The sequence below is a fragment of the Diabrotica undecimpunctata genome, chromosome 7 (assembly GCF_040954645.1).
Source record: "Diabrotica undecimpunctata isolate CICGRU chromosome 7, icDiaUnde3, whole genome shotgun sequence".
NCBI classification, from domain to species: Eukaryota; Metazoa; Arthropoda; class Insecta; order Coleoptera; family Chrysomelidae; genus Diabrotica; species Diabrotica undecimpunctata.
The window spans coordinates 26331641-26356224 of record NC_092809.1 but is presented as its reverse complement, the minus strand read 5'-3'; the positions used below and the strand labels follow the sequence as shown (position 1 = coordinate 26356224).

Here is a 24584-nt window from a genome sequence, read left to right as displayed (position 1 = left end):
TATTTATGCTGTTAATGTTGAATTAGCAATTATTTGTTGTGCGATTTAAAACTATTTAAGTATATATTTTTATTTGTATAACGACCCTATCTATACGTGATTGTGATTACTGTAACAATAACGACGTATTTCAATAACTGATATTGAAACCAAAAATGTCATCCACTGATTCTGCTGATGAATTGGTTGAAAATACATTGAGTCCTCCTCGAAAACGAAGTAAAAGAAGCCCTATTAGTGTTGAAGTTCAAGAAATCATTTTAAATGTGAAAGCCAAGAAAATCCCGGGTTAGTGGTTGAAGATATTGTGAAAAAAGTGGATAATAAAGTTGGAGTTTGTGATAGAAGTGTGTTTACAGTGATAAAGGAATACAAAACGAATCATCAATTCGCTGGACCAAAAGTATGTCTGACCCGGAAAAAGAAGTTTGACAAAATTGATGATTTTGACAAAAATGCCATTAGAAGACTGATTCATAATTTTTTTATGAGCAACGAAATACCCACCGTTAATAAGGTTTTAAAGAAGGTGAATGATGACCCTGATTTGCCAAATTTTTCGAAAACCACATTTTACCGAATATTGAAAAAACTTCTGGAGTTTTTTCAATATTAACAGAGTAACAGATTAATTGATAAAAACGGACTTTTTTACAAAATATATGACCAGAGATCGCATTCTTCAACTACTTCGATATTTATACTTCGTCGACAATGTAAATCCAGCAGAGCATGCCAGACTCCTTTTTAGACATATCACCTTTTTTAGATATATCCCCTCGAAAAGACACCGATTTGGAGTAAAAAGTTTGTGCTGTGTGATGGTGAAATTGGAATAGTATCAGATTTATTAACAGTTTATACAGTGCTACATCAGTGCGAGACAATTTATTAGGATTTAGTGGTAGCGTAGTAAAATATTTTATAACCAAATATGAAAATAAAGGACATATATTCTAGACAGACAATTGGTACGCAAGTCCAAATTTAGCAAGTATTTGTGTGACAAAAACATTGTGTATGCAGTACGGTGAAATGAAACCGAAAATATTTTCCAACGTTTTCGCAAAATGTACCGCATGGAACGTTCTACATGAACACCAAAGACAATATTTTAGCAGTGAACTGGAAAAACAAACGTAATGTTTATATGCTGATATCAATTCACGATGGCAAGTGATGGCATTGATTGATGGCAATTCATGATGACATGGTTTGGCCGATAGCTGTTGTAATAAATACATATGTTTTTATTTGGCAACAGCGCTTTCCTGCCAAACTTAACGGTAACGAAAAAACTAATATATGAGAAACAATTTGTTGAATTTGTTTGCCGTCATGTTTTACCGGTGAGTTATCATTAAACCTATGACTTGCATGCCTCATTGCTTGACTTTACGTTTAGTTCTGATGACATATTTATAGTACCTACATATGCATTCTCCAAAATTTTCAGATTTAGATAATTTAACAGTGACGAGTCACGACATATTAATAATTATATAATTGTATATATAAATATATATATATATATATATATATATATATATATATATATATATAAATATATATATATATATATATATATATATATTTATATATATATATATAATATTTATGAATTATTATGAAACTTTTTAGAACTGTACAAACAACTAAGTATAGTAAAAATTAAAAATAAAACTTATATTTTTTGCAGGCACTCTGTACATAAAATTGTTGGCAAAAAAAATAAATTCTTGGGTTTTTCGCCCTGTATAAATGGTTCCTATTATCGGATTTCAACTAAAACAATCAGGTTCTTTGTCGAGCACTTTTGCAAAATTAAAATATAAATTTCGTATTTTATAAGATAATATGTATTCTGACTAAACAAAAAGATAATCCCAAATACGGCCCTGTTGCAGGCCTACACGTGGTAATGTTTGCATCTCCCTGCATTGCTTAATGAATTTTACTATAGTATACATATATCAAACTACTATAAATACATCATTGATGGTTTCTTCTATAAATTTTGATAGCAAAATCTTTTGATTTATACATTAATATATATATATATATATATATATATATATATATATATATATATATATATATATATATATATATATACCGTTTGACGATCAAAAATGTAACGGTAAGAAAAACTCGACTGTTTATGAAATTCATGCTTCTAATTTAAAAAAATATGGAATCTGTAAATATTACTTATTGCTCGAAAAATGCAAAAATTAAATAGATTTGTGTGCGCCATGATTTGTAAATTTAAATTAATATAATTTTGTGTAACTGATCTAAGACATCTTTTCATTGTATTTATGGCATTTCAGTGTGGTCTTAGATTTTTGTGCAAGATAGCATTGCAATAGCGTCGTATTAAAGTAGCAAATGTTCAATGACAACGACAATGAAGTCATGGAATAAAAAAACAGAGACTGTTTCCACAGATCAGAAGATATTTCTAAACGTTCCTTCTAAGGAAGAAATAAGGGTTTCTGGAACTACGTTAGGGAATAATCAGATAGACTTCAGAGTATATCTTAGTTGTGTGAATCTGATTAATACCTTTCGTATAATACTAGAAAAAAGCAAGGAGTTCTAGGCACCACTTTGGTTACTGACCTTTATAGATTTTGTGAAGGCTTTCGATTTTGTAAAGATTTATTATGGAATGTTTTGCAGCAATCCGAAGATGACATCAGGGTAAGCTGTCAAATACTGGAGTCAGGAAAGGCTATATTATTTCACCCACTTTTTTCATGTTAAGTGCTGGAGGAATGTCAAAAAACCATAGGAGGAGAATTCAGAGAGGAGGATCTCGATTTTACGTCTGCCTTTAAGCGCAAAGATTTACCTAGATAAAACATGATTTATATGCATTAAAGCAGGAAATTGAAGCTTCAGGTCTTAAAATTAATGGTCCTAAGATCAAAGAAATAATATTGAATGCAGCAAATAAAGACGACCTCTTAGATACTTGCTTGGCCACACTCTTTAGGATACCAAATGCTGCTATTTGAAAGAATCTCCTAATGAGCTGGAACTCCCAATGAGCGAGAGAGCGAAATAGGTTCCGTGATACTTTAGAGCAGGACCATTAATAAGAAAGCACGAAGCATTGATAATACTTAGGGCGTATTGAGAAACCTGACTGGAAATAGAGGCGGATGGCGGAATATGATCCTTAGGGAGTTATAGGAAAAGTCAAGTCTAGTAAGTCAAGACCGGTTAAAAGCATTGGATTCATATTTCCTTGCTATAGAAACAGGTCATCTAAAAATTCGTCAATAAATCGAAGAACATTCAACAGATATAAAAGAAGAAAATATAACGATTAATAAAAATGGAACAACCATTTCAGCACAAAAAACATTTGAAATGGGTATATCAAAAAAATATATTACGTAGGGATTATTCAGATTACATAAATTTTTCGAAATTTTATAGGAATTATTGTTTATCAGAATAATTGACGAACTTTCTAAACAAATAGAGATGCTACAGTTTGCGGTTCTTGGTTCACGCATTTCTTTTTGATCAACCAAAGTTTAGTGTGTGTGGTTCCATTAAATTACGATAATGCAAGGCCACATCCTACCCATAATAAACTCTCTACCCACAGTGTGTATCTTGCGTAAAATATTACAATAATGATCAGGTTCAGTGTGTTTTCATATTAAAACAATTTGTATAAGCTACATACCAGTCAGGGTGAATGGTCCAATTTCCAGCAAAATACCGCAAAAGTGGTTTTTTATCGGGCGGTTGAGACAAAGTTAAACGATGAATGTCGTTTTCAACTTTGGGTTCAACTCGAGCATAACCATATTTCTTTGGAAGTGATATGACAAGACTGAAAGGTGTACCATTTATACCTCTGTAGTAATAGTCTCTAGTCATAAACGTAATGCGTCTCTGAAAAAGAGAATATAAACTTTAATATCATACAGAAATATCGCGTTACGTGGATATTATATAAATATCAAAGATAAAAAAATAAGATGATATACAATACTGTTGAGAATTAGTATTCTAAAATAATTGAAGAATTTATGAATCAATGTTAACATTTTGGAAACGAAAAAATATATAAGTTTTTATAGGCAAAATATATTTTATATGCATCCATTTACAAAAATTAATCCGCATAAACTATATATATATATATATATATATATATATATATATATATATATATATATATATATATATATATATATATATATATATATATATATATATATTATATATTACAGGATCCAACTTGTAAATACAATACATTTTGGAGACGGCTATAGCCGTATTCCCGTCCTCCTCCGCCACCAATCCTCTCGGTTCAAGGCATGCTCCTCCTCCAAACCTCTCGATTCCATCGCTCCTCTAATTCCTTGATTCCATGTGCGTCGAGGTCTACCTCTTTTTCTTCTTCCATGGGGCTTCCATCTGTAAAGTTTTTGGGGCCAACGTTCGTCAGGCATTCTCAATAGGTGTCCAAACCATTTTAAACCTCTCTTTCCAGCCTTGATGTTCTAGGACTTCTTCTCAAATAATCCATTTCAACTGCCAACAATCTTCTTTTCAGGTCTGCATTAATTTTCCATACTTCTGAGCCATAACAAAGAACTGATTCAACCATGGTTTACCCTATTCTTTTTTTGTTCCTTTTGGAAATGTTGCGATCAAACCATAAGGAGTTCAGACATCCTACAATTTTACGTCCCTGATTAATTCGGTGTTTAATTTCGGTTTCTCCCAAGCCGTTCTTATCAATGAGTGCACCTAAATATTTAAATTTTTCCACTTGTTTGATTTCCACATCCTCGTCTATCAACACTTCAAACCTTGCGCCTAAATTGGTAGCTAAATATTCTGTTTTCTTCATGCTGATTTGTAACCCCCATTATACATATTCTCTGTATAGACGCTTTATCATAAATTCTACATCATAAGAATCTTAAGCTACGACAACTTGGTCATCCGCAAAGTTCAGGAAGAACAGTACGTTATTTCCTATGGGGATTCCCATTCCCTGACAGTAGTTTTTCCAATTTTGGAGGGCTGCCTCAATATATAAATTAAACAGTAAGGGTGACATACTGCATGCCTTGTCTTAGTCCTTTAGTTACTTTTATTGGCTCTGATAGTCTATTTCCGATTTTTAGGTAAGTAGTGTTATCCCTGTATACTTCTGTGATTATTCCTAAAAGGTATTGACTAATGCCGAGTTGTTGTAAAGCTTGCCACAGTTTATGTCTTGGAACTGTATCATACGCCTTTTCTAGATCGATAAAGGCTAGATGTACTTCGGTACCAAACGCTATTCTTTTTTCTATTAATTGTTGGAGTATAAACAAGTTATCAGCGGAAGATCTACCAGGCGTAAATTAACTTTGGTCTTCGCTAGTTAGATGTCTTACATCATCTTGTATTTTTCCATTTATTATCTTTCCAAACAATCTCCCGAAAGTAGGTAGGACACTTAATCCTCTGTAGCACTTAGGATCTTTTCGATTACCCTTTTTAAATATGGACACTTGGTGAGCGGTTTTCCATTCAGATGGTACTTTAATTTGTTGGCAGCATTGATTCTTTAGAAAAGTTATTCGTTCTATTAGGAGTGGACCTCTTGCTTTAAGTAACTCTACAGCTATATTGTCAGTTCTTGGAGATTGACCGTTTTTCATTTTAATTAACGCAGTGCGGACCTCGTTGTTAGTAGTATTAATATTAAAAAAAATCCACAAGGAAAATAATTCCTGCAGCTGGCTGTACATCACGTATCACAAAAAAGAGGTTAATCTTTTGTAAATGGGTATATTTTATAAAAACCCTTAAAAGGCTACATCAAAAACACGAACGTTTTCGGAACAACAGTTCCATCATCAGGTTAAAAATACAGGTTACCATGCCTGAGCCACCAAAATATTAGGGTAAAAACCCTTTAAAATATATAAAGTTACCAAAGATTGTACATGATGTTATAAATATTATTTAAAAAATAAAAAAAAATAAAAATTTTATTAAAATATTAAACATCAAATAATATTTATAACATCATGTACAATTTTTTTACAGAAAAACAAGATTTTGAATTATCATTTGGAAGACCTCAGGTTCTTCTGTGTGAGGAGTCTTATGTGTGAGGAGATTGCAATGAAAATATATAGTACAAATTTGAACGATAATGCAAAGAGAGTTGCAGCCGCCAAGAAAATGATTCATCTAAGTCGAGCTAAGAAATTTTCAACTCAAACGAAATTTGTTAAAGAAATGGCCGAGTCCATTTTTTTTTAACCAAAATAATATATTCAAAAAACAAAGCAAAAAAAACACGAATATACACGATTTTTATTTTTTATACCATAACTTTTTTCCACAGGGGTATATGCATTGCTTTAGAGAAAAAAACTATCAATCCTCTTCAAAATGACCTTTTGTAGAAGCATCATTTTTGGGCCATTTTTTTTGCAAACATTTTTCTATAACTTTTTTCTACGCCGCTTTAGGTATATGTAATGGTACATTTATTAGAAATAACAATCAACCTTTAAAACGGTCTATTGTAGAAGCCTGTAGGACTAATTTTAAGCAAGATACAGTTCCTCAAAGTTTTCTACTTTTTCCTTGTACATTTAGGTACTAAATACAATAACTAATATATATAAATAAAATGCTATACTAATGCATTACTAAATAAAAAAGTAAGCTTATTTTTTGTACTTTAAAATAGTCTATTGGAAAATATTCTACTACTACTGTAAAAACTACTTCTGTAAAATACTTTATAGGCCTAACGGTAACCAAGATATGGTCTGTCAAAATGTGATACTTGCAACGATTTTTACTAACTTTTGCGGATATTTTTTTTAATTTCTAGTTATAACTTATTTCCTTTTATACTTATTTCATCACACTTTGACGAACCAGTTCTCGGTTACCGTTAATCCAAGAACATTTTAAAATAGACTATTTTAAAGTACAGTAAATAAGATTCCCTTTTTATTTAGTAATGCATATACCTAAATATATAAGAAAAAAAGTTGGAAGAAATTTAAAAAATAGACGTAAAAGCAAAAATTGTAAAAGTAGAAAACTTTAAAGAACCATATGTATCTAACTTAAATTTATTCGCAGAACCCTCTACTGTCAACCATTTTAAAGGTAATTCATTTTTATTTCTTTTAAATGCTCCGTTATATCTACTTAAAACTGCGTAAAAAAAAGTTATAGAACAATGTTTGCGAAAAAATAGGAAAACTGGCCCAAAAATGGTGTGAGTGGCGAACTTTGAAAAATCATATGTGGGATACTGTGAATCCTGAAGACTTTTACCGAACGTCATTTTGAAGACGAGGGATAGAAGTTTTTTTTCTGTGAAGAAATGCATATACCTATACCCCCGTGGGGGAAAGTTATGGAACAAAAAAGAAAAATCGCGTGTTTTTTGCTTCGTTTTTTTAATACATTTTTGTCAAAAAAAAAAAATGATTTGTCACTTTAACAGGGGAAATTTCATTTTAAACATCTTTTCTACAACGTACGAAAACTACATATAATTCACCCAAATGCACCCTAATGTAATGTGAACTAATTTACCTCTTATTAAAAACGCACCCTGTGTTGTAGTTTCATTCTAAAATATATAATCAACAGACTACAGTATTTAGCTGCCAATATGTTCTGGTTGAATTTTTTCTTTAAAATGTTATTTTTATGCTATTGTCAGACATTTCAGACATAAAATAGTTCAAAGCTGTATGTTTTTCATTACAATTTGAAAAATTACAATCCTACACAGCTACACGGTTGCGGATATTAATTTCATGACTTTTCAACTTAGAATACCCATAACGGTAACATATCCAAGTGGCAGCTTTTTCTATCCATGAGCCGCTAGTCTATAACAGTATACCCAAAATAGACATTAACTGGCCTGATAATATTTAATATTAATGTATTATTATTTAGACAAAACAAAATGTTTTTAAATTAATTTATTATATTATTATGTGTCTGAATTTCATATCTATTAATGTTTTCCAGGAAAACTTACCATGTCATCTAAATGACTTTTTACATCCAAAGTAATATTTCCAGTATTTTGCATTACAACGTGCCTTCTAAAATCACGAATTTTATCGCTAAAATTTCTAGCGTCAGAGTCATCATCTATAATTTCAATTTCAATCATATCGACTCTGTTGTAGGCTGGTTTCAATATTCCTTGATACTGAAAAGAAAACATAACAAATACAATAACATAAAATGTACATTACAATCAATGAAAAAAATAAAAATGTAAATTGCCATAGGCGTGGCCAGGTGTTTTTAGCGTCGATTCCAATGCTAAAAATAGTGCCCCCCTCCCATTTTTTTTTAATTTCCATCGATGAGATTTTCATATATGAAATACAGTATGAAATTAAATTTCAATTTTTAGTTGTGGTACCAAATATAATACATTTGAAATATGAATAAAAAACGCAGAATTTAATGTTTTATATTACAAACAATCACACGTCACGGGAAATGCATTTAAGGAGACGAGTTTGAGTGTAGTTTATTGCAGAAATTTGTTCTTTTGAAAAACGTACTAGTGTAATTGAAAAAAAAAGTTTCTAAATGTTTCAGATCGTTTGTTGTGTGAAAATTTAAATCCAGCGTTTTTCCGAAATGCCTCACATTTGCCGGTGCCTGTCCCAAGCCCGGATAAGGGAGGAGGGTTGAGGCGATGGGCTAGCAACTCATCCTTTATCAAAAGAAATAAATGCTCAAAATTTCGACCAAAAACCTCGGAATACAAAGAATGGATCAAAACAAGACGACTAATGCAACGGAAAAGGAAAATTATGTTGGCTACATAGAATGTACAAGGACTTAGAACTAAACAAGCAGAAGTGTTCAAATAATTAGCGGAAAAAAAACATAGATATATGTATTCTCACCGAGACCACGAAAAAAGGGAAAAGGAAATGAAGATATAGGAGAATATATACATATCTACAGTGGAGTGAGTAAAGACAACAGAGCTAAGAGGGGAGTCTCTATTGCCATTCGAAAAATCTTAAAAACAATAATAAATCGTGGACTGAAGTAAATAAACAACTGCTAATACTGGAAAAGAAAAGAATGGACACAACGTCGTAATTGTCGGAGTGTATGCTCCAAATGAAGATGCAGATCCAGAAAGTAAAGACGATTTCTATAACAAGATGAACGAAATACTCTCTGAAGTTAAGGAAAACTGTGAAATCTTTATACTAGGAAATTTAAACGGCAGAGTGGGGAGAGAAGAAAATAACAGAGTCGTAGGAAGATATAGGGAACAAATAACCAATGACAACGGAATGCGTCTTAGAGATTTTTGTGAAACAATGTCTCTCAAAATTATGAATGGATTTTTTTAACAGAGACATCCACAAATATACATGGATACAACCTACTAGGAATTTGCGCTCGATAATCGACTATGTAATCCAACGTCAAACTTCCCAGCTGAAAACAACTGACGTAACGGTATACCGTGGATCAGAATGTGGATCCGACCATCGTTTACTTATGGCCAACGTGATAGTTAACTATCGCAAAAACAATAACACTCAAGTACAGAATATAGAAAAGGGACAAGAAGTAACATCCCCTAAATATAACCTAGAAAGCTTAAAAATGCATTCATGAGGCTGCAAGTGGTTATAAAGACAAACATGAAACAAAAATTCAAGAATGGTGGTCGGAGAATATGCAAACGTTAGTAAACAAGAAAAAAACCGCTTATCAGAAATGGATGTCAACGAGAAGGAAGATTACAAGATATATAAAAAATTAAATCGAGATGTAAAAAGAAAAGTAGTAAAAAATAAAAATGAAATGTGGGATCGAAGATGTGTAGAGGTGGATAGGTATATGGGTGGAACAAGAGTTGGGCAAGCTTGGAAGGTGATAAAGTCTCTCCGGAGGGAAGGAAAGGAAAAATCTAACTTACAGTTAATAGATCTGAAACAGTGAAAACACCATTATGAGGTCTTACTGACAGAGGATAGATGTAAATTTCAAGAGATCGAAATGGAAGAAATATCAGAACATACACAAATAATTGAGTTAACAATCGGAGAGTTAAGCGATGCCCTCAAAAGATCAAAAAACGATAAAGCAGCAGGATCTGGAGACATCTCAATTGAGTTGGTAAAGTATGGACCAAAAATATTACATGAGATGTTCAACTATTTAAAAAATGCTTAAATAGGCAAAATATCCCTGATGATTGGAATGTTGGGGAAATACAACAAATTGTACTGGTCGCTTGGAAGAAACTCAAAGCTTTACATGGATAATAAACTTTTGATCTATACACAAATACTCAGACTGATATGATCATATGGTGCTCAACTCTCAGGTTGTGCTAGCAATAACAATATTTTAAAGATACAACACTGTCAGAACAAAGTATTATTATTATTAGTAGCTGAATTAGTAACAAGACTGAAGGGGGTGAAGCCCTTCGAGTTAGTGTAGTGATTAGTTCAAAAGCAGAGTATAGTCGGCTTAGTGTACATGAGTGCTTGTGAAAATAATTACTGTAAGTAAGAAATATCCTGCACCAACATTATTGAATGTAACTATAGTTTTAAGCATTTATTACAAATAATTTAGGACGGAACAGAACTGCTCATTATTCTTTCTGATTAGATTGCAGTGTAAAAGACACATCTTAAGGGGTGTTTTATTAATAATAAAAAAAAAATCTCACAAATTGAATAACGCATGTGTAAAAAGGCAATGTAAAGATATTATTATACAGATATTATTATTTATTATAATTTTTAATTTATTGAATACAAAAGTTTTACTTTTTAGTTTAATATCTCATTTAGTTAATATTGCTCAAAATGTTCGCAGATTAGTTGTTTCTGGAAATGAACGATTGTGGCCACGACTATGGTTATAATATTTCAATTTCCGTTCTGTGAAAGTTAATCTTCAATCGTTCCATCTTGCCATCATAGAACAATTCCTCGAGATCATGCTGCCTTAAGTTCTTCATGTATATCCCTAATTAATTTTCTCTCTGAGTATTTAAGTATAACTACGTTTTTCTTATTAGTAGGTAAATGGTACATGTAACTTCTTTTTCAATTTCTTAGCTTTTCGATTGGATAATATTAACTATCTAACTTTATGAATGTCTCAATGAGTAAACTCGTGCATATATTACTGAAAAAAGGAAAAAATCTTAAGCAGCTACTTACCACTGGCCTAAGATCTGGATGCGTTAAAACGTAACCATTATTGGTTACAATAAAGGCATAACCATTCACCCCGAGCTACAAAAAAATAAAATTGTTAAAAATGTTTGATTATACACTCAGATGCAAAAAAAACGCAACGGAGAAAATTTTGGTCAAATTCAAAGTATTTCAGTTTTTTTATTTTTAGCCTCATTTTGATGATTTTTTTAGAACACTATGTAAAAATTTATAAATTTTAATTTAGTATAGTGAGTTTTTTAATAAAATTTTGTATTTGACTTATTATACGGGGTTAATCGAAAGGTGGTTTTTTATCCTAACTTTGAAACATCCTGTGGAATAATTCCGTTAGCGGATTTTTGTAAAACCTTGTTTTTCGGTTGCAACCATGTCTTTTAAGTATTATGTTTTTTGTTTCATGTGAAAATATGGATTGGTTCGTTTTTAGGAACGAAATGACTTTGCCACCCACAATTTACGACTTTTCCTATTATTACCATTATCTTTTGTATTGATTTGTAATACGACGATGGGGACTTTAATGACTGATATCAAAGAAATGTCATACCGACATCCAAGAAGCACTGTATTTAAATAATGATTAAAAGCAACGACATGATCTTGGTTTTAATGAACAATAATAACAATAACAAAACATAAAAAAAACAACTTAAATGTAACTTAACCTAAGTACGCAAATAACAAAGTAAAACTACTAAAAAATAACTTAATATTTTGTATTGCCTCCCCTAGCCTCTATGACTGCCTGTACACGTCGGCTCATGCTTTCTATGAGGTTGCGAATATCATCTTGCTGGATGTTTTGCCATTCCTCTTCTAGAGCCAAGCGTAGTTCGTTAATTGACGCTAGTGCGACTTCGCGACCTCTAATATTTCTACCAGGCATGTCCCAAACGTGCTCTATTGGGTTCAGATCTGGCGAACACGCTGGCCAGTTCATTTTAATAATACCAACTTCCTCTAAATATTGCGTGACACACATTGCAGAGTAGAGTCGCGCATTATCTTGCATTAATAGAAAATCATCGCCGATATATTGAAAAATGAGTACTACGTGATTCGCTAAAATTTCCTCAATATACCAGTGTGCAGTCAACGAACTCTTAACCGAACTCTCTCTATGGCTAACGCGGGGACTGAAAGCGCACTCCGCAAATCTCTCTCCAGTTCGACGCCATAGTCGTTCTCTTCCATCTGATGAGTGAAGACAGTATCTCGACTCATCCGTAAAAAGAACATTACTCCATTGTCCTAAATTCCAATGTAAATGTATTCTGGAAAATTGTAGTCTGGCCTCTCTGTGCCGTGGAAATAATTTGGGCCCAGTTGCTGGTTTGCAACTTTGCAAACCAAATTCATGTAATTTTCGACGAACTGTAAATACACTTACGTTATTGCCTCGAACCTCTTGAAGTTGATCTCTTGTTTGCACCGCTGATAAATGAGGATTCCGCAAAACGTTGTTTCGTATAAAACGATCATCTAAAGCGGTAGTTTTGTGCTTCCTGCCACTTCCCGCTTTACGGTTGTTTGTTCCAGTTCGTATAGAACGTTCCACTACCCTTTGGATGGTAGAGCGATGAGTGTGTAGTACTCTAGCCACATATTCATAATTTCGCCCATCTTTAACCAGAGCGACGGCTTTCACACAATCTTCGACACTAAGAACTATGATCAATCAAAGGTAAACCAAATGGAATTGACAATATGGCACAAGCTTAGGAGACATGGTTGCAACCGAAAAATAAGGTTTTATGAAAATTCGCAAACGAAATTATTCAACAGGATGTTTAAAAGTTAGGATAATAAAATCACGTTTTAATTAACCCCGTACAATAAGTTAAATTTAAAATTTTATCAAATAACTGACTTTAATAATACAGATAATTAAAATTTATAAATTTATACACAGTGTGGTAAAAAAATCATCAAAATAGGGCTGAAAATAAAAAAAATTTAAATACTTTGAATTTGACCAAAATTTTCTCCGTTGCGATTTTTTTTGGATCTGAGTGTATAATAAAAATTACTCACCCTATATGGAATCATAAGTCTCTGGATGTATTCAATAGGAATATCCGTTCCAGCAACTCCCAATAAGTTCGCAACTCTCTCCTATAAAATAGATTATTTAAAATATTTGAAAACATTTTGGCTATAAAAACTAGTCTAATGAGCTATTCTATAGTCTCTAGCTTGAATTTAAATATAAATATAATACTTCTAACTATAAGTTATTTAGCACATCAAAACGAAACTAAGGATTTTACGAAATAACATTTTTTTTAATTGAAAGAGATAGGTACACTTCTAAATGAAAAAGTAAGTAGGGAAATATATTATATTACATATTTATATAATTGAAGGTAAATTCAAAAATAATTTTCCTTAAAAAGTCCATAAAATGCCTCAGATTTATCATGATCACATACTAAGAAAATCTTTAAGAAGAGATCGAGAAAAGACTAACATAACGTAAGACAACCACTAGACGACCTTAAAAATTACAAAATGACGGTTCAAAACCAATAAGTGTAGAATTAGAAAAGATTGTCATAAATACCAAACTTTATGCAAAGCTACGATAACGTAATACCATAAAATGAATGGAGATAATAGTAAGTAAACAAAGTAGTATTAACTACTGAACAGAAGTTAATATAAAAATAAAAGATTAAAATGTAATAAAAAGACGTAAGTATAAAAAATGGATATGGGTTTTCTCAGCTAATGTATCGTAATGCTAAAGTGTTTTCTGGAAATATAGATTTGTTCCAGAATAATTTTTTGTGTTCTTCCGCCTTCGATTTCCAGAAATTTACAATAGCTGTTACTTCGTATACGAAATATGTAAGAGGAAGATTAACATTTGTAATGGCCGTTACTTCGTAGAGAGAACAACAGGGGAAACACAGGGGACATAAGTCGGAATGGTGACCTATTAACCTATAACCTAAATTATTGGTATTAAATAGATGAGTGAAATAATTAAACCAGGTACTTAATATAAAGGAAGAAGTAAACTTGGAAGACAAAGGAAATGAGGCAAGTGGGACAGACAAAAGTGAAGAGGAACCACCAACGATTCTTGGAAGGTAAAGGTGGCCACGATACCATAATGACACTACAGCAGCCTATAAATGAAAAATGGACACAGAAATCTCTCCCCAGTGGTTAGAATATTGGAATACTTTATGTCATACACAAAAAATGAGATCTATTTTAATGCTCTAACCACAGGGGAATTACGCTTCTAAATGCAGCATATAAAATATTTTCCACATTACTATGCCACCGTATGGCACCATATGCAGAACGGATAGTTGGAAAATACCAGGCTAGCTTCAGAGGTGGTAAATCGACAATTTATCAGATTGCAGCCGTGAGACAAATTTTAGAAAAAACATAGGAATACTGCATAGATACTTATCACATATTTATAGTCTACAAAGAAGCCTACGACTCTGTAAGTAGAAGAAAAATGTTTAAAGTAACGAAACAGCTAGGAGTATCAAATCAGTTGGTAAGTTTAACAAAACTAAATCTTAAAAAAGTTGAATGTATAATACGAATCCAGGGGGAATTGTCTGAACCTTTTAAAACCAGTAGCGTTTGTCAAAACTGTGCCAGGGAGACCCTCTCTCTTGTACACTATTCAATCTGACTCTAGAAAAAGTAATACGTATGTAACAAATCACAACTTTCTTCTTCTTCTTAAAGTGCCTATCCGTTCCGGATGTTGGCGATCATCACGGCTATCTTTACTTTGTTTATTGCACCGCGGAACAGTTCAGTGGTAGTCGTGTTATACCACTTTCGTAAATTTTGAAGCCAGGAAATGCGTCTTCTTCCCGGTCCTCTCTTACCATTTACCTTCCCTTGGAGAATCAGCTGGAGTAACGTTCTTGATGTCTCATTAACATGTCCTAGATATTCCAACTTTTTAGTTTTGACGGTCATGAGAATTTCACATTCTTTCCCCATTCTACGCAGGACCTCCACATTAGTAACTCTGTCAACCCAGGATATACGTAAGATGCGCCTATAACACCACATTTCGAAAGCTTTGAGCCGATTCATAGATGTAACAACAACCGCTGGTTCAATATATAACAAATCAGTGCAAATCTGTGCCTAAGCTGATAATATCAATATTGCGAGAGCGAAAGCCGCAATATTTTTCTTAACTTTATAGAATATACCAGAAACCAGATATCGTTAAATATATAGGATATCTGAGGTCGATAGGACATGTAATGCGGATAGAACAAAATGACCCAGTTAGAAAAACGCTCCTTGATAGACCCATTGGCCAGAGAAGAAGAGGAAGATCCAGAACAAGGTTCATTGATAACATCGATAAAGACATGAGAAATATGGAAATACCTGCGTGAAAGAGGAAGGCGATGGATAGGACTGGAGAGAAATTCTTTAGGAGGCTAGGACTTACGCAGGGTTGTAAAACCAGAATGATGATGACGAAATACAAAAATTATGAGCTAAGCCATATCTGTTACTATGTGAAATAGATAAACGTTTGAAAACGTAAGTTTTGGAGTTATAATATACTTCAACAAAAATGTTATCTTTGATGCTTACGAAGGCAATGAAAATATACCTTAATTTATTGTTATAGTTTGTAATTGTAATGGAAACATAGCAAGGAAATAAAGAAGGAAAAATTAAGGGACAATTAGTCTAGTAAAGAGTAATAATTATTTAAGTAATTATTATATATTCCAAATTAATAAAGAATAAATTCGACACAGTTTAACGTATACATTTCAAATTAAAAACAAAACAATTGACCCAGTTTAACACAAGCCTGAATGTTTAAAAAATTACGACACTTAGACCTTGTTGGAAATTAATACAAGGTACGAATTGTTAAACAAGTGAGACGAATTGAGCTGACTAAGAAGTTTTTACATAGCGTGATCCAGTTTAACACATGGACGTGACAAAAAGAATCTAAGGTACGAGTTGGCGATACATAAAAAACGGAATGAAGTGGGTCAGCCAGTTCAGTAATAGCGCGGCGCCTGAGAGGGCCCCACGCGAGGAGGGCTAGTAGGAAGTGGTCACGCCAGACGCTCCACGCCATAGTGTGGAGATCGGACGATACGCAGACAGTGGACGCGTTATTTAACTCGACGGGATAGTGTGACGTATAAGTGTCGGCAACTGGAGATTCGAAGGTTCGCAATCTCAAATCCCTGTAGGACTGGAGGCGTATTCCCTAGCTAGAGCCTAGATACGCGAAGGTAACTAAGATCTATATACTAACCCAAGGTATATCTAATAATACGGAATTGTCCGACCTTTAATTCCTTGCTTGTCTCTTCTCGTCTCCCTTCGCGCCTGATCGAACATTTTTGGTCCTAACTGATATTTTGTTAGTGTACAGTATAGTTAATACATCGTAAACTCGAAATTTGTTTTTGTTATTCCTAGCCATTACAGGTCGAGACTAGAAGAGATACACAGTTCGCTTATGCAGTGCTCCGGCTTTTAACGTAAGCCCATAGCCTCTCACTCTTTACAGGACCTGAGACCGAGAAGTCCTTAATTCCCTTCCTTTCCAGAAAGATTTCCCTACCCTCTTGTAAATCCGCGAGGGCGGAACCAGTCAGTCCAGACTAGTGGAACCAGTAAGCCTTGCCCCGCTCGCAGGGATAAGTATCCCCTAAGAATTGTAGAGGCATTGATAAGGACATTGAGACAGACGTCTTCTACAATGGTGACAGCCTTTATCAGAGTGGAGACAATTCATTAGAGGGGTTTATTAGACTCATCTACAGCTTCAATCCTAAATTATCACGCTAACCCCCCCAATTTATTAGATAATGAAATCTGTTGTTCGTACATATATAAGGTAGAAAACTATAATAGTATCTAGTAATTCTATAATCTAAAAATATAACTTTGTCTAAGACAATATATATTTCCCTGCCTTACTAATACTGTAATTCTCACAAAATAAAACATATTTAAATATTATTTCGTAAAATTACAAACATCCTAATAAATCTTTGTTGTCAAAATATATTTAATTGGTTCACATTAATATTATTCTTGATAATAACATTTTGCTAAATGAGTAACCAAGGGACAAAATTAACTAGCCAATCTAGTAAATCACACAATTTCAAGCATTACCTAATATATTCTAATACAATACACACATTGGTTTTATACGTATACGGTTCTATGTGGTCTAAATATTAGCTGGTAATATCCTAAGACGCTGTACTGCTCTAAAATTGATCTAAAAAGTAATTAATTTTTTTTCTAAATCTTTACAACTCGCTGTATGTACCTCACGCGTCACCTCGATCCATATGGCTTCGTTGATTTGGATATTTTCGGTTATATTCTGTAGACATATGTAGTCGATAAATTTTTAATGGTTACATAAAGTGAACTATTTAGTGCAATGCGCTCGATTTCACCAAAGCCGTCATTTATTTAAGTTAACAGTTATACATAGATACGGAAACCTGTGATTCCTGTGTATGCCCGAACAGTTTGACAGCAGTTTTCCATTGGTAAAGAAAGCAAAAGATCTTTATCAGATAAAATATATCTGATTAAAATACGCGACAGCGACTAAGGACAAAAAAGTATATGACATACGGATTGCTTGGAATATTGCAACCTTGGAATATTCGGTACGTACACAGATTATGAGCTCTACAAAATTTACTCAGAGAACTAGACAAACATAGAATGGAAGTAAGAGCTCTACAAGAAACTATTTATAATACATGGTACAGACACAATAAAAAACTTCTTCATCTTCGAGTGTCTTCTTCTATCGAAGATCGGCAACACTTTTGGCAAATTCTTCTCTTGTTTGGGTTTTTCTCAGCAGATCACTTGAGCACAAGCCTGACCAATATCGTATGTTTTTAAGCCAGGAGCACTGTCTTTGTACTGGTCCACGTTTGTACTTAATCTTACCCTTGATTAAGAGCTGCAGAAAATCGTATCTGCTGTTTCTCATTACATGTCTGAGATATGCAGTACCTACTTCTCTTTTATGATTTCAATGAGCTCATGTGCTCTGCTCATTCGGTGGAGAACATCCAAGTGGGCGGTGTGGAAGTGTTAATTATTTAACATCTGGTAACTATTACCAGAAAAACCAAATGCTAAATATACAAAACTGGAGCTGTATTCGCATATAGATATAGCATGTAATATTGTGAGGAATGGTCTTTTTCTATTTCTCATCGCAGGAAAAATATGAAAATCACTAACTTTTAATGGATTGGTTTTCACAGAACTTTTCTCTTAGACTGAACTGTTACCGTATATTAATGGGTCAATAAATTGTACAAATTGATTGAACTAGTATTAGGATAGTGTTACAATAGATGATGACGCATCGTATGGCTCAGAACTGTAAACATATTTATTACTAATATCTTTTCTATTCAAGTATTTTCTAGATCACACACCGGCCGGCGGACACGCAGGTAATAACCGATGGATCCCCCTCCGATAAAAAACCAGCCTGAGTTCCCGTTCATTCGAGGCAATTCTTGTCAACACCGCCACGACCGGTCTTCCCCAAGGTTCGAGCCAATTCATGTCTGCTTCTAGGGATTTCCGAAACTAACGAAGTTTTATATTTAAAGAGGAATTTTGTTGTAAACAAGACAGTTAGTTTTTGAAGATCGCGCCGCGTTTTAAAATGTAACGCACGTATTACAATAAATGTACATAAATTTTATAATTATTGGTGTAAGTAATAAAAATTAGGTAGATTGTGGAAATAAAGACTTTAAATAAACTTTTAAGTGTTATAAGTGTAGAACCTTTATTAATAAATAAAAACAATAAATAAGATTAATAAAACATAACAATAGTTTTAGATTTGATATATGACTTACGAAATATAGAATATATTACATACCGACCTAAGAAGTACTATATATTACAGTCGTGCGTCAAATTCATCGACGCGAGGCTGTATGACTCCACCGAGGTATGTTTACTATTGTACTTACAGTCTATCGTTAATAATTAAATTATAAATAATAATGTCTATATTCATTTTCATTATAATTTGTTACATTATTTTATCATTTATACTAATGGTAGTGAGCTAGCAGGTAAAGAAAGTAACTGGGAGAGTACTTTCCAAACTGTAGGGGAAAGTAATTACTTAAAAAACTTTAAATGGTAAGTAATTTTGAGAAAAAAGTTGCTTCTCGACTGCTTTGCGGGTTAGAAATCCACAATATCTATTGTTAACTGATTGTAAGTATATTTTTTGTACCAGTTAGGTCATAATAATAGAGTTGATATATTTAACGTATTGCACTAAATTATCCACCTAATGTAAGAGAATAAAACAGACGGTGCTAAAAATGTATATACAAGAGTAGATCTTATAACGTAATTTTTTTAATACTTCTTTCTTTTAGCAGAGTCGTTTTTCAATACAAATATTTACCTGTCGAGGTTTTTTATCGTATACTGGAAGTGAGACTGATGTCATAAGATGGTAGACTTGAGTGTCGCCGTAATTATCTTGATGCTAAAAATTAAGTACAATCTTTCAACAATGCGTAAATAACAATAATTAAACAGCAATAAAGTAATATGACAGTACAAAATAAAAATATAAATAAATAAATATTAGACAGAAGTACAAATATCTTTCCTTCGCGTGTATTTTATGATTTGCATATTCGAACAAAAGCGTCGCCTTCTTCTTCATATTACGCCGTCTCCTTTCGAACGTTGGCGATCCAAATGGCAATTGTAGCTTTAGAAACGGCTGCACGAAAAATGTCTGCGGATGAGCGGTCAAAGCATCTCCTCAGATCTTTCAGCCACGAGTTCTGGCACCTTTCAATATGATTTGGAGTAATTCATCTTCATCTTTCACCTTTGATTATTCTTAATGTGTACTCATGGAACTTTTAGCATTCATCTGTAAATATACATTTCAAAGGCGTATTTTCTTTTTATGTTTGAGAGTCCATTCTCCAACTTTCTCAGCCAAATAGCAAGACAGAAAAAATGTAAAATTTTAGTTTTGAAAACGTTTAGATTTAAACCGAACATTTGACTATAATAAGTGCATTTATTATATTTTGTAGTTCTTGTGCGTTGCTTGCCAGTAGGAAGCTATCATCAGCCTATCTGATGTCTATGCTGGTTCCGTTAATCTTGATTCCACCTTGGAATCGTCACCACCACCTCTCAAAACTTAATATCTATTTTCATTTTCATTTATTTACCAAATTCAAAATTTTAGTGTGATAATTGAAGTAACAACGAATTATCAAAGTTTTACAAGCTAATCGAAAAATTGAATTAAACACTAAACGTTTTTGCTGAATAATTTTTTATATTTTCGAAGACCACTATCCCAACCAGAATGCTGTATCGAGTTGTTTTCTGTTTTTGATAATCAAAATTCTTATTTTGAGAACGATTTCTGACGTGGAAATCGAAACATCAAAATAAACGTACTTTACATAAAATGGTGATTAATAGTGGTTAAATTTTATAAATTTCAACAAAATTGACATAGTGTGTAAAATAAATGTGTACATGTTGTATAACGACTCTCCTCGTGACATAAATGGACTCTTCCAAATGTTTACTGCGATAGCTATTTCGTAAAAAGCCATATTTACTATGTGCTGCTTTAGAAATCTCTTCCAAAGTATAGATATGAAAATTCAACTTAAAATTTTTTACCAATTACTCTTTCGCACTTTCCTACAATAGTCGAAAACTGATAATTAAGGTGGTGGTTAGAATAAGGGCCTATAAGCCTATAAGCCCTTCTTCCGGTGAACATAGAATTGAAGTCTATATGTTGTTCTCTGTCAGTCTACCAATTTTTTCTACGATATTACGGTTTTTTATTTTGGTACAATACTTTTTTTAGTGAAGTGTTGGCACAGCTGATTTTTGCTTCTAAATCAACTCTGTTTTGGTGAATTTCTGACAATATGATTGAGGTTATGTTATATTTTAAACTTTAAGTTTTAATGTATTTTAAAGCAATAGCTAGTCGTAAAGCTGTTTTAGATAACACGATGACAAAAGGTGCCAAAAAGAAAATTGTTCAGAAAGACCATTGGAAAGAAAACGTGGCAAAATGTAAGAGAAGGAGTGGACAGGAGTATGTGTCAAAATTTACGGAAAAAACTATATAGAGAAAGGTATTTTCTATTGTCCGTAAGTGTTGTGCAGATAGATGTTTTGCAAAAATAACTTCGCAAGATCAAAAGCGTTTATTTGACTCTTTTTATGATAATGGTTAAAAAAACAAGACACTCTTCTAGCAGGTTGTATGGCATTAGCCAAGCCTCCGGAAATTTATAAGAAGATTGTAAACCCCAAAATAGCAGACCGTATCACTGGAAATACAAGCTTAAAACTTCTGGTTGTGATGTGCCCGTGTGCCGTTCCTTTTTTTTTTTTGACTTATATCAAGTAGGAGTAAAGAGTGTAAGAATATTACATAAAAACAATGTTGAGAAAACTCGGCTTGATGAAAAACACGAAAAATATGGAAACCAAAGAAAAATTTCAAATGACAATCCTTTAGTCAGTGCGACAGAAATTTTGGGGTTATAAGTCAGGCCTTAAAAAGAGTTCAAGATGTCGAGGAACCCAAAGTCTACCTAGAAAAAATCGTCTTCTTTCTGACTCAAACATGACTTCTTTGTAATATGGATGCAGCACTTCTTTCTTATTTTTGAAGAAGCCTGTGAAAAAAGATTGTGAGTTTAAAATAAAATAAACCTTGTGGAACACTGGCTGCTTCTAAAACCTACTTTGAAATAAAGACCCCTATTAAATATGCAAAAACGTTGCCACTTGACCTTACTCTTACACCTTTGCCTCGGGTTTCTATTAATCAGTCTAAAATAAAAGACGTGAGAGACTTCTTTCAGTGCTTAAGAGAAGAAAGTAGAAACTTCTACAAACTTTTATTTCAAGAAAGCACACCGGCTGAAAAAGACAATGAGAGTAATGCTGATGACTCAGATGGTGACGAAATTTGGCATAAAATTATATTAAATATAATGTAGTGTAAAAAAATCAAAGTTTTCTTGTTGTACAAAGACCTTGATTATTATTTTAAACCTTGGTATACTATAATATTCTTGCTTGTTCTTTGCTGATTCCTCGTGTGTCTAGGATTGAGGTTACATTATCATCCCATGTTTTCATTGACCTGCCTCTTGGTCTCTTGGTTTGTCTTCTGGCTTCCCATACTTTTTTAACTGGTCTTTCTTAATCCATTTTAACCATGTGTCTATACCATCTCAGTTGGGCCTGTTCAATTTTCTTAATAATTGGTTAAACCTTAAGATGTTCTCTGACTGCCTCGTTTCTAATCCTGTCTAACCTGGTTATACCCATTATTCTTCTAAGAAACTTCATTTCTATGCTCTGCATTTTCGATTTTAATTTATCAGTAAGCGTCCAACTTTCACTACCAAAAGTTAAAATTGGCACAAACACCGTCTTGTATATGGTCACTTTGGCTTTTTGGGATACTTCTTTTTTCGACAAAAACGTACTTTTAATTGCGTGGTACATCCGAGCAGCACTTTCTATTCTGGAACTGATTTCAGTTTCTTCAGTTCCTCTGTTCTCTATTTGTACTCCCAAGTATTTGTAAGTATCGACTTATTCAAGTGTATTTCCGTTAAGTGTTATCTTCGTTTGTTTTCTATTTTTTCCACGTACCATTACTTTCGTATTCTCATTATTGATCCTCAAATTTCGTTTAATTAGTGTAGCGTTCCATATTTGTAAATTTTGATTAAGCGCTTCTTCATTTATCCCAAATATCACTAGATCGTCAGCGTATGCACACTCTGAGATCCACACTGCTTCTAGATTTCTATATCCGGCATATAATTTGAATGTTTCTGCTCTAGTCTCTTTAATTATGTCATCCAAGACAATGTTAAACAGTATGGGGCCTAGGACTCCTCCTTGACGTAGACCATCATTTAGTATGAACTCTTCGGATTCCATATTATCGGTTCTGATTCTGTTCCTTGTATGTCTATATATACTCATAATGGCTTGCCTGAGTTTGATTTTCATACCTTTCTTTTTTAAACATATGTCAATCACCTTCCTTGGAGTACTATCAAAGCCTTTTCTAAGTCTATAAAGGTTTGGTATAACTCAGTGCTTGAGTTCCGTGCGTTTTGTATTAGTTTCTTGATAGTAAAAAGGTGATCTTGGATACTTCTGCCTTTTCTAAATCCACTCTGTGATTGTTCCATTTTAGAATCAACTTCTTGTAAAAGACGTTTTTCTAGTATTCTCTCATATACTTTGTATGGGATGCTCAGTAGTGTTATTCCTCTGTAGTTACTACATTCGCGTCTGGCTCCCTTTTTGAAAATGGGTAGAATAACTCCTTCTTCCCAATCTTTTGGTATTTGCCTCTTACTCCATGGCCTATTACATACTTTTGTTAGCAGTTCAATGCCCTTGTCGCCCATGTTTTTAAGCATTTCTGCTGTGATTTTATCAAATCCAGCCGCCTTACCTTTCTTAAGCTTTGTATGATTTTTTTTGTTTTTGCTATAGTTATTTCGTCTTGAATTTGGTCTTCTTGCTCTCCTCTTCTGGTTCTTCTGTGATAATGTCTACATCGTTTTGGATATTCAGTAGGATATCCTCGAAATATTGCTTCCATCTATCTAGGATGTGGTCGTTGTCATGCAGTAAGTGTTCTTCTTTATCCCTTATTTGCTTTGGTGTCTGTGGAGCTTTTTCGGTTCTTAAATTCTTCAGGGTTTTAAAGAATAAATTTTCGTTAGAGTGGTAGTCTTCTTCCATCTTGTTTCCGAATTCTTCCCAACTTTTCCGTTTTGCTGCTAGTACCATATCTTTGACTTTGATTCTTTGCAGTTTGCATATTTGGTAGTTGTCTGCGGTTCCGGTCCTATAATATATAACTGTAGTATAATACACAACAGTACAAAGTTATAGGCCTTTCTTTTGCAGAAGACGGTTTAGTCTGCCAAATGTGTCCTCCAGAAGAAGGGCTTATGTAAACTTGTATCAATACTCTTTATTTGAAAAAAAAAGGACATATTTTATAAAGGTGTTCTCTATTATTTTATCATTGGATCGATAATTCTTAATTAAATCGATAATTCTAATAACACTAAAACACTTAAACAATGCAAGTGTTGGTTCGCCTTAGGCATGGATGTTAAGTCTTTGAATGCTTGTTTCTCAAAATACACTTTTAGCAGATAGGCCCTTCTTCTAGCTACCGCTTCAATTGTAAAAATCCGACAT

At 33.1% G+C, this 24584-nt stretch overlaps 1 protein-coding gene across 3 annotated transcripts in view; it reads right to left on the bottom strand.

Moving 5' to 3' along the window:
* stj (voltage-dependent calcium channel subunit straightjacket) overlaps nucleotides 1–24584 on the bottom strand; it is a 105553-nt gene that overhangs the window by 29774 nt on the left and 51195 nt on the right. For all 3 annotated transcript variants that reach the window (XM_072536931.1, XM_072536930.1, XM_072536932.1), the window contains exons 11-15: nucleotides 19735–19818; nucleotides 13305–13385; nucleotides 11250–11324; nucleotides 8057–8233; nucleotides 3707–3918 (exon numbers count right to left, since the gene is read on the bottom strand). In XM_072536931.1, the coding sequence (XP_072393032.1) occupies nucleotides 3707–3918; nucleotides 8057–8233; nucleotides 11250–11324; nucleotides 13305–13385; nucleotides 19735–19818 (629 nt within the window). The remainder of the gene's footprint in view (nucleotides 1–3706; nucleotides 3919–8056; nucleotides 8234–11249; nucleotides 11325–13304; nucleotides 13386–19734; nucleotides 19819–24584) is intronic.